The following is an 11888-nucleotide window of genomic DNA, read 5'->3' on the forward strand; positions in this document are numbered from 1 at the left end:
CGAGTGAGGCCAAAGTATGCTAGAAAGACTTGTGTTGGTTTGTGGGGGCTAGTCTACAGTCTCTATGAGTAGTCAATGACGGTCCATTGAGCCGAGGTGTTACAGAAGTGATGATGCAAAAGTTGATAAGACTTTGTTAAGGCTAACATCTTTTGTAGATTTGGAATTCTTAAGGCCTTGATAAGTGATAAAGGCACACTCTTTTGTAATAAGACCGTTGGTGCATTGACAGCTGGCTCTCGCAGTCGTTAATATTAGACCCTAATCAAACAATATTTATAACACCTTGGACACTACACAAGTATAGTGGGAGTAGGGGATCGAACCATGAGGACAAGGAAAGCTAGACTCAAAACACTCAATGTAGAAAGGTTTATATAAAAGGTTAGATGTTTAAAACTAAACTAATGACGAGAAATGAAATGGGATGAAAACCATCAATAAACAAAGCGAGGATCGATTGACTACACCCCAAGAACATACTCTCAAGTTTACGTAGTCCAAAAGGAGGAAAATTAATTATTCATTGGCGTCGCACCAAAACTTAAGATAATAAAAGGAAGTTGGTGACCCCACAAGTCATTTGAATGACTAATAATTTCCCTATGTCTCTATAGAAGTAGCAGGGACAAGACTCGTATCAAATTCCGTCAACCAATGAATGTGATCTTCCATCCCTAAAGCTTCGTTAATCGAAACCCCTAAAAAATTTACTCACTCATGGTTGAGTTAAATAAAGCAATACCAATGAAGAAACCAATTAAATCAAACATCTTTATAAGAAAGCAATGTATTTTTAATTGCCAAAAAAGCAATTATACATTTACGTCTATTTAGTCTAATCTTATTAGTAAAAAAAAAAAAAAAGAAAAAAAAGAAAAACATATGGTATTCCTTTGCCAAGCAAAGCCCAACTATTAAAGTGCAATTTATTTCGATGCTACTCTTAAAGTATATATATTTAATTTGTATTGTTATAATTACTCATCGAACATAATCGTCACTTTACCGAACTTGTTCCATCGCATTTGCGGCAAGCGTGACAGTCTAGAAAACAACATACTTCCTTATCAGACTCTCAGTAACGCGAGAGAAGGAGACCAGAGAAAATGGCATGGTGCGCAGCAAGGACCTTTAACTTGCCGGCGATTGATGCTGGTCTGATTCGCTCAAGAGCTCAGATTGCCGCTGGAGTCGGTTGCGTTTCATTTGCTGGCTCCAATTTATGGCGTTCCTCTTCTACTTCTCGCCATAACCCTTTTGCTTGCTGTGCCATTTCTACTGATGCTAGTAATTTTTTTCCACTTTTTTTCTTTTCTTTTTTGTTCACACATCTTTAATTTCATTACTCAACCGCTTGCCCAATTGTTGAGACACTTTTTAAGGAATTAGGTTTATGTGGGAGTGTTTTGATCGCTAAGTGATAAGTGTCTGAAATTTAGGATTAGTGATGTTGTTTTGGTTGATTTGCTTTTGATCATGGCTGTGAGTTTTAGCTAGTTCAAGGGAAATGGGCGTCATTCCAGGAATTTAGTTGGGTCCTAATTAATGATTGAAAAGTTGGCTAGTTTTCCATTGGAGAAGTTTGCATAGTGTATCATGAATTTCTTTTGCTAATCACTGTTATTTGAGAAGTATTTTAGATTTCGATCTTTTTGTTGAGAGGAAGGGGATATTCTTTCATACCAGCTATGTTAATATATGCATCTGCTTTGCTATGATAAACATGTGAACCATTTGAACTGCATTTGGGTATTTTAATATTGTTGCTTATTTTCTGTAATTCGTACCATTTCACAGTTACATTGCATTATGTACATTGCATTATCTCAATGCCATTAAGTTATTCCTACTGAGGCTTCTACATAGACAAGCTTTTGCAAATACGGATGTAAGCAAGTAGCAATCTTACTCTTGTGTTGACAAAAAAAGTTACTTTTGATTGCTCGTTGATTGCATATATTTTGGCAACTCTACTTAAATAGGAAGCCCATATGAAATGAACTATTTTGCTATAGTTCATTACTCACCGAAAACAAAACTTATAAATCTTTGCACCCATTTTGCAATTGAAAAAAAGTATTCTGTTTAGACCATGAATTTGAATCCATTATCACTTTTGGGCTATCAAGCTCTCTTTCATGAAAACAAAGATGGACTTAAGGGTGATATATGACAAAGTGTACTTAGTTTGCTTTAGATCAGAGCAAATTGAAATGGCATTCTATAGTGTAAATTAGATGAATTGAATGGATTAACAAATTGGCTTCATGTAGATGGTTTTTAAGTTAATTGGATATTCCAATTTCCACATAAGAACTTTATACCATAAAGCTACATTGAGCCATATTATTATGGTATCATTTTAAATTTTAACTTGTGATTTGTGAATGATTAGGCTATTGACATTGTGATAAACATGCTTGAATTATTCTCCATATATAGGTTTAAAGGAAGCCGTCAAAACAGACAAGGCTCCTGCTGCATTGGGACCATATTCTCAAGCCATTAAAGCAAACAACTTGCTTTTTGTATCTGGTGTTCTGGGTCTTGTGCCAGAGGTAAGTTTCAAGATTGAGTTGATTTTCAGCTAACTTGTTTTTCTTCATAGAGTTGTGCCTTGTGCTTGCTTGCTAATATAAAACAATTGTTTGATTTCAGACTGGAAAGTTTGTGTCAGAGAGTGTGGAGGATCAAACTGAACAGGTAAATATGATGTTTCCAAACTCTTCCACCCAAGGTCGCTAAAATGTGATTCTAACTTAAATCGAAAATAACGAATGATTCTACAATTTTACAAAAATAAGATATAATTGCTTATGTATATAGTTTAGTCATTTATATGTAAAAGAACACTTAAAATTCATTTAATATCTTAAAATCTTTGTTATTATTCAAAAATTCATATATACCACTTCTTTGTTGCATTTTTTTTCTCTTAATTTTATGAATCGACAAACTCAATGAGATACATGCTAATCATATAATTAATATTTTAATGAAACAAACACATTAAGTAAATATCGTAACAATGATCCCCAATAAATTAAGCAACACCAAGTACATTGATCTGGATCATGTAATAGGTTTATTAAAGTCATATCATATTGCAACAATTTCAGCCCTAATAATTTCATAACATCAAATAAAAAAATCGATAATTTTCACAATCAATAATGTATAAATTATCAATTATGAACATCTATTCAATCATTAATAAGTAATTAACACCAAATGAAACCAAGCCTCAACTGGTGATCTATGTAGATTATAAAAAACAGCTCTAAAGTAGCAAGATTTTTAATTAAAAAGCTAAGAGTCCTAACTCGCATGGATGTTGTTCATAAGTCAACCATATTATGGTTAAGAGTCACAATTTAATCATTAAAAAGCAAAAAATTTAGCATTTTTGTGGAGTATTTTTGGAGTCGTGTAGAATCGATAGAATCCTACGATTCAAGTTGCGATTCTATGATTCTATACAATTGCAACGATTCTACCTGTGATTCTAACTGATTCCGATTTTAGTAACAATTTAAATCGTGAGTTTGTATTTGGATCGTAAAATCATAGGATTCTACTATCTGAATCGCGATTTTAACAGGCTTGCTTCCACCAAATTTCTGCTACAAAGCATGCTTTTCCTGCAAAATTGTAACTTACACAGTTCCACAACACTTTTCTAGCTTTGATTTTCACAAAATGAAGTATAAAAGTTAATACGGTTTATGTATATGGTTATGGCCCATTTTCTAAATGTCCATTTATTTATATGGTTGGATGGCTAATGGATTTGTGAACCAGCTGGTATCTATTCAGAAATGTTTTGCTTGCTGAACTATGTGTATGCCTGATTGCTAAGTCCTTTTGTTGCATTACTTTTATGTTACAGGGAAGTGCTTGTGCTATTTTTCTTGTATTTGTTAGATGGTGACGTTTAGTCTTCTTGTACTTCAAATATATATCATTTCTTTCTGAAGCACACTTTTAATTGAGCTGGAAGTTCCCTCCTATTTAATTAACAAAAGTCTTCATCACTAATTTTCCCGAGCTTAGTTAGGGAACTTCTCAGTGCTTCCACAAAGTGTTATTCCTCCCTAAAGTATGAGGTTTAACAAGTCAAAGTACTGGCATCATGTTGTCTTTAGTGCCCTAGTGGTATCAGATTCTTGTCAGCTCCATATTGCTTTTAGTATAGCCCATCAAATGGCTGAAATTTTTTTGTTGCAAAAAGTTCCTGCTTTGTGATAAAAATTCTTGTCAGATTCTATAATCTTCTGATTAAGATGACTACCTAGACATGATCTCAGTGCTATATTTTTCTCCTCTTCATTTTGATTTGTGTTCAGCACTATAATTTGACATAGAAGGGGACACTGTTGCAATCTGATACAATGTTTTCTTCCCTTCATTAATAACCACTTATAAAATGGATAGGCCATTGTACTCAATTCTTTGATATAAGGAGAGTAATATTAGCTCAAATACGTTGCACATACAACTTGTTGTGTACTCAAGTTACATTCTCGTCTTTTTGATCTAATAAGTTTGATGCACCTTTACAATTTTTTTGGATAATAATTTAGGAGAAAAAGGAAGGTTAGCAAAGGATAAAGGCAGAGGGAATAATAGAAGCCTTCCTTGTTTGTTTTGTGGAGAAAGGAAGGGAGACGAAGAGAAATAGCATTTCTTTTTTAAAATTTTTTTCACATTAGGAGAGATTCGGCTATTAACTAAAGGAAAGATTGACTCAAAATACTCTCAATCATTATTTAAATTTGTATACAAGTATTGGAAACTTAACCTTGAACACTATGTACATTATTTTTAACTGGCTGTTTTTGGGTATTTTGAGTCAATGAGCAATAGTTGGTGGTATACAAGATTAAGTATCCCAATACTTGAGGGTATATACAGTATTAAATAATAGTTGGGGGTGTTTTGAGTCATTGAGCAATAGTTGAGAGTATTATTTATAAATTTTCCACTATTAAATTAGGGGACTCCCTTCAAATCCCTCCCCTCCAAATTTGTTATCCAAACGAATGAAATTATTTCCCTTCAATTCTCTTCACTTTCCTTACAATTCCCACAAATCAAACAAAGTGTTGGTTTTTCTTTCTTAATTTTGAGTTATTTTATCCGAAGTGAGACATTGTTGATATAGTTGGGGTAAAATGTATTTCCAGGTTCTCAAAAACATGGGTGAAATTTTGAAAGCAGCTGGGGCAGACTATTCATCTGTAGTCAAAACTACTATCATGTAAGTTCTGGGATGCTGGATCTTATAGCATTTATGTAATCTTAACTATATCATGATTGTTCCATTTGATCTTAGGTTGGCAGATCTGAAAGACTTTAAGAAAGTGAATGAGATCTATGCTAAATGTGAGTGAACTCATATTTTTACCAACCAATTGCCCTATCATTGATTTAGTTGTTATTTACTAGTATTTGAAAGGTGTACTTTTTATATATGGTTTGTGTTTTCTTGATTGTTATTCATATGCAGATTTTCCATCTACACCTCCAGCTCGATCAACTTATCAGGTAGCAGCATTGCCGTTGGATGCCAGAATTGAGATTGAGTGCATCGCTGCTCTCTAGTTTCATTCTTAGTTTCTGTTGGAATTTGAGTCATGTACTCATGAGTCTAATCAGAATTTGAGATTGTATGACGAAATTCAACCTGTGATTTTGTGGAATATCATGTTTTTAGTAACAGTGGGTGCCATTAGATTCGTGATTCCTCGCCATTAAGGATGTATGCGCAGTTCTACCATCTATTCCAAATTCCAATAAGCTACTTCGTGTGGTATATGTTTTCTTTAGTTACTGCTTTCAATGCTTTGTTTTCTTTTGAACAAAATGATTTTTTTAAAAAAAAATTCCAAAACATTACTTGGGAATTTAATTTTCAAAATAAGCATCTCCGATTCTCCAACCTAAACTTGAGATAAGGTGTATGGTCGTTATTTCTAACATTAAATAGAACATTATTGGTAAAAAAAGGTGGTCTCTTTTTTAACAAAGGAGATCTGGTCAAACGAGATTAAACCTCTTGCCACTGTTAGTAACAAAAAACAAAGGTTTGATCATGTATGACTAGATCTCCCTTGTTCGTTGTTACTAACAGAAAACGGAAGAGGTTGGCTTTTTTTGACCAATAATTTTTTGTTCGCTTCTAGTAGGGGTGTTCAAAATCGGATACCAGATTGATCCGATCTGGATATTTGGTTTTCGGGTAGTGTAAACATGATTCTGTTTCAGTCCGAAAAAGTTGGATATATATTTTTGGCTTTTTTCAAAACAAATTTTACGTTTTTTTACACATATATATTTAAGTTCATTTGGCTTTCTCTCTTTAGCAAGCTTATTTTTTAAACTTTCAATACAAATCGTTTTAGGAATATGGTTGAATTTTCTAAAGTCTAAATTAATTAACAATGTTATGCAAATTTTGCTATAATTGAGAATTATACATATTTGTAAATTCAACAGCTGAAACACAAATTTTTATCTAGAAATATATATATGTATTTTAATAAAAAGATAAATAAAATATTAAAAAAATTGAAAATCGGATATTCGATTTTGCAAACATGTCGATTCAGATTCGATAACAAGCGTAAAAACTGGATATTTGATTTCATAAAATTGGATAAATTATTCAATTTCTAAAACTGGATACCGAATAACAAATATTCTGATTCAGATAATTTGGATCAAATGTTTTTAAACACCCATATCTTTCAGTAACATCGAATAAAAAACCATAGCTTCGGATGGGGAGAAGCTTATTTGGGAAATAAAATATTCTCAAGCGTACATTGGAAATTTGTTTAAAAAATAAAGCTTAATTTGTTCAAATTTTCTTTGATATATTTGGGACTAATTTTGTTTTCTTTTTTATGCATTAAATGTGTTCAACACACTGAGCCAGGCTCAATTGGTCCGGAATCCGGATACAAGCTTTAAAAGAAATAATACATGTTGAATACGGCTTAGGCTTTCAAGCCTTGCTCGACCCATTTTTTATAAAATTGAATCTATAGGAAGTAGATAAGTCTTTGGTGTAGGCATGAACATGGGTCGAATTGGATCGGATTCAAGTTGAATCCAGCTGGTCTCCTAAAAGACTGTCTCTTTGAGAAATGTCTCTCACGCCAGCCCATTAAATCTTTAATGTCCACTTATGGTACTCTTAATGCCTACTTACATTATTCTTAATACCTATTTACTATATATTTAATGCCCACCGAAAAAATACTTAAAATGTCCACTTACAATATTCTTAATGCCTACCGAGAAACTTAGCCTACTAGCCTACTTACCATATTCTTAATGCCTACTTACAATATCTTTAATGCCTACTTATAATATTTTTAATGCCTATCGAGAAATTAACTCTATATTTTTCTTTTTGGCCAGCCCAATTAGAAATGGTCTCTCAAAGAAACCGTCTCTCATAAGAATTTGTGCTATTTTTTTTTCTTCTAAAATTAAGACTATAAAAAATATATTATTTAATTTGAAGATTGAAAGGAGATTGAATACTCCCTAGAGGGGGGTGAATATAGAGTATGCCCGTTTAAAATTTTTCTTTGGAAGGTATGCTCAAGAGCTTGGGAGACCTTTCAAAACAGTTTTCTGGAATCATTTTAGGTAGAAAAATAGATCTATGAACTATGTGCGAAAATATACTTAAATAAGAACAAAGAATTTGTTAATGCGGTTCATCTATCAATAGCCTACTCCTTGCCTATGGGTTCTCTTCCAACCCGTAGGATTCAACGCCTTTTATTAATGAACTTAATTAAGATAACTTAGAAGATGTCTTTATCTTCTCTCACCACGTTCTTCCCCTTGAAGAACGTCTTACAAGTTCCCTTAATAAAAGTACTAATCCCAATCTCACAAAAGAGAAAACAAAATGAATACTTTAAAAAGTATCCAAAGCTTTAGGCGTAGATGATAACTAAAATGCTAACTCTTTTTAACTCTAAATCCTATTACAAATGAAAGAGTTAGATGAACTAAGTTTTCAACACTTATTGATTATTAAATCTCAAAGTTAGTAGAAAGCTAATTTGTGAGTAGTGTTGCAATCGTTAATCCTTGAATGAAGTTTCTTATATATATGTCACGTCTCAACAAAGTCTTGCAAACCAAGGAAACTTCATCCTATTATTTCGCCAATCTGAATTAGTCTTCAAAACCTTGAGCCGCAAGTAAAACTAACGCTCCACTTAAGACTTGTTCAATACACATTTTTGATACTATTTTTAGCTTTTTCAATTCTTTGATGTGCTGCCACGTTAATACTCATACAAAGCATTTAAAATTTAATAATTTAAATAAAAACAACGGAAAAACATAAGCCGCATAAAGTTTCTAAGTTTTAGAGAATTATTCTTTCTATTTTTAGGTGGGGTTAAAACTGTAACAACCCGACTTACCGTTGATTGAGTAAATAGGGTCATCACGGGGTTCATTTCCAAAGAAACTAAAATCACACTTCCAAAACTTGAGCAAAGGGGTTACCAGCTCTTCAACGTAATTAACTCAGTTACATCTCAAAAAAAACATCTAACTAAAACACAGGATAATCATTCAACTCTTTACAAGTCCGATATAACCAACACAACCAAATCAAATTTACATTTATCCAAAATCCTAATACAAATCTACAAATTTCTACGTGCTCAGCTCAATATACATCCTTGGAACCTCTAATCACCTCCGCTAATCCATTATTCCCGAGTGGTTCCGATCTGTAGACAAACTAAAAGTTGGAAACAACAGAAGGTCAGATTAAACTGAATGAGAAGTAACAATCCAAAACAACAAAACACAGTAATTCAACTCATAGGTTAAAAAGCAACATCAGTTTCCTAGATCTATGTGCGCACAGGGAGTCTAGTTTGAGAGGTGCCCCATAGCTCTAAGGCTATGTCGCTCTCGGGTGAAGCTAGTCAATATCTGAATAACGATTCGCCTCAAAACAGGGAGTAGGGAACAATGTCCCTCAACTCCGTCAATGACCAGCTCGCAAGTCCGATCCATTGACCATATCATAATATCAACATAAGCAGTCACAACAACATTTGTCTCAACAATTTTCAATTTTAAAAGAGCTTTAGTAAAAGGTTTATTTTCAAGAATGTAGTCTGATCAGACCCTTTAAGGGACTGCTACTACTCACCAAAAAGAACACTTCAAGAAGCTAAGTCTGGTATTCCGCCATCACTAGAAGGGCTCCTCGATAATGTCGCCTCCTGAATCATAAAAAATATAGCATCACAACAAAGCATACGATACTACAACTAGGTTCATATAGCTCATTGCATCTCATCCTAAGAATGCATCTTAGTTCCATCTTCTATTCTAATATTTCTCATTTCAGAGATTGTGCAAGATCTAACTCCAACCCTCAATATCATCAAAATATATAACCTTGCCTTAGTCTAGCTTATATTCTTGTAAAGATTATACGTCTTCACAATTCCCTTTGTATTCCAATTCAAACACTTTCACGTTCATCTAGACTCAAAACCAAGAAACTAAACAAGATTAACAAACTATCCAAAAGGACTCAGCTAGTTTATCCATTCAGCTAATAATTTTCACACGAACCCTAGATACTTTCAAGAACAACCAATCAATCAACATTTAACCATTACCATAATTTGAAAAGTTTATTATTTCATCAAAGAAAACTGATCTAACCACAACTAAATCCTTCAAATAATCTACTACTAAAATTGTAACAGGCTCAAATTTCTTAATCTTAATCTTCCGATTAATTATTCCGAAATTTCTTTTCGAATTCCTAATCCTTTGGTTTATCTAATTCAAATCACCTTTAATTCCTAAACCTTATTCCAATTTTGTAATTTCTTTATAAGCACTAAAATATCTATTTATGGTTTTATTAAAACGTTACGTTTCAATTTCGTTTCCTTAAACAAACTTTACTACTTATCATTTTAACCTTACAACTTTGATTTAATTATTTTATACCTAAAAATTAACTATATTTTTCTTATTAATTTTGAGTATAGTTTTAACTAAAATTTTCTAAGTAAACTATCATATTTTCATAATCAAACCTTAATCATACTTTCCCATTAATCTAAAACATTTCACTAGTATAAACTAGAACAAAAATTTGATGAATCAAAATCCTTTCTACATCAATCCATAATGTTCATCACTTACACAAGCTATCACCATTTCCTTACACAAGTTAACCTTCTTCTACACTCCAAACTCTTACATATCCACTTACACACTCCAACTCTTACACATCCACTTACACACTCCAACTCTTACACATTCACTTACACACTCTAAATCACTTACACAAGTTAACCTTCTTTTTCATACAATCTTATGAACTAAAAAGTTGCCAAAAACCCATTATAAATACCCCTCCTTAGCCATGAGATCACTTGCACCCCATCATCAAATCTTTCTACCATTCTTATATCTTCACTTCATTAACATCTTACTAACTTTATACCCTTTTTATTTGTTGAAGAATCAAATGAAGATGGAGCTTGATCTTATCACTTCTTAAGCCAATAATCATCAACTTTTGAAAAGTCAAGTGTTATCTTTTGGAGCTTGGATATCATTTTCTTTTGGGTAATTGAAGATCTACTTCTTTGAAGCTTGGAGCCTTGAAGACTTTCTCTTTTGGAGCTTATTTCTTTAAGTTCTTATTTTCCTATTATTATTCTCTTACTTGGTTTAGCACCACCTTCGGAGGAAAATGGTACACATTTTCTTAACTCACTCGTTATGTGATATTTATTTATGGTTACTCGATAATATAAAAGCATGATCAACATGATTTTATTTTAGTCATTTAAACTTTATATGGTAATATTAAAGTCATATCCAGTTTAGTGATATTTTCGTCAAAACAATAATACTTTTGGGACACTCGAAAAAAAGTCATATATATGGAAATTTTTGATTAATATGATAATATAAATATATATGAATTTTACTAGTTAAATAAACTTATGTGTTTAAAATGATTCCATATCATCTTGGTGTTTTGATAAATTTTTAATCGGTTTATTGGTAAAATAGTCAAACAAATTTGTTAAAATGCTTAGCATTGTTTTTCTTGAAAACTCATTTCATATAGATTTTGGACCCCTAATAACTTGTCGGAATTTGTTATTTTTAGTGATGATAGATCCGTTTTACTATTTTACTGGTTATTTGATAAAATATGTTATTAAGTACTTAGAGATATTACCCTTGACTGTTATGAATATTTATGACACAATAATGACTTAGTTTAGCCTCAGGAATCTTAGTATAGTTACGAAAATTTGTTATTTAATTAATATTAATTTATTAGATACTAGTAATTTGTTTCTATTAAAAGGGTAGAATTGTCAAAATTTTGACTAGTGTATGTTTGACTTATAAGAATGTAAACTATTTCGGTTTAGAGTCTTGTTTGATATTGCATGATATTGATTGTATGACTCTGATAGTAAGGTAACGTCGAACCATGGACCGGCATGTAAAATCCCGGCGTCCGTGTTAGCCGGCACGTAAAATGCGGTGTCAGACAGGGGGTCCGAGAAAAACCCATCCTGTGAAGTCTCGAGCATAACAGTATTGAGAGGAGTGACGACTCCCACCACAGTTAGGGTTTAGGACTACGGTCCTCACCTAACCAGACCCTTACATATATCAGTTGTCATTATTGTTGTGATCTTGTGATGTGCTATGATGGTAAAGCTATGAGGCTTAATTGAACTTGATTAAATAAGCATTAAGGTTACCAAGTATTTAGTAGCAGTAATGAACTTCTGCAAGTATTGAGAATGTAACTTATGGCTTAGTAAAGGTCAATAATG

General features: G+C 32.5%; 1 protein-coding gene across 1 annotated transcript; it reads left to right on the forward strand.

Moving 5' to 3' along the window:
• Positions 1-959: 959 nt before the first annotated feature.
• On the forward strand, positions 960-5818 carry LOC130828861 (reactive Intermediate Deaminase A, chloroplastic). The gene is made up of 6 exons (XM_057694881.1): positions 960-1290; positions 2446-2561; positions 2662-2706; positions 5190-5263; positions 5339-5388; positions 5513-5818. The coding sequence occupies exons 1-6, from the start codon at positions 1110-1112 to the stop codon at positions 5605-5607; spliced, it is 561 nt and encodes a 186-aa protein (XP_057550864.1). The 5' UTR covers positions 960-1109; the 3' UTR covers positions 5608-5818.
• Positions 5819-11888: the final 6070 nt, after the last annotated feature.

The sequence above is a fragment of the Amaranthus tricolor genome, chromosome 12, assembly GCF_026212465.1.
Source record: "Amaranthus tricolor cultivar Red isolate AtriRed21 chromosome 12, ASM2621246v1, whole genome shotgun sequence".
NCBI classification, from domain to species: Eukaryota; Viridiplantae; Streptophyta; class Magnoliopsida; order Caryophyllales; family Amaranthaceae; genus Amaranthus; species Amaranthus tricolor.

What these genes read in the sequence shown, in the direction of transcription:
- LOC130828861 (XM_057694881.1), top strand. Translation starts at nt 1,110, where the DNA reads ATGGCATGGTGCGCAGCAAGGACCTTTAACTTGCCGGCGATTGATGCT. An exon ending in TTCTGGGTCTTGTGCCAGAG is followed by an intron (nt 2,562 to 2,661) that starts GTAAGTTTCAAG and finishes GTTTGATTTCAG; the next exon opens with ACTGGAAAGTTTGTGTCAGA. An exon ending in TGGAGGATCAAACTGAACAG is followed by an intron (nt 2,707 to 5,189) that starts GTAAATATGATG and finishes ATGTATTTCCAG; the next exon opens with GTTCTCAAAAACATGGGTGA.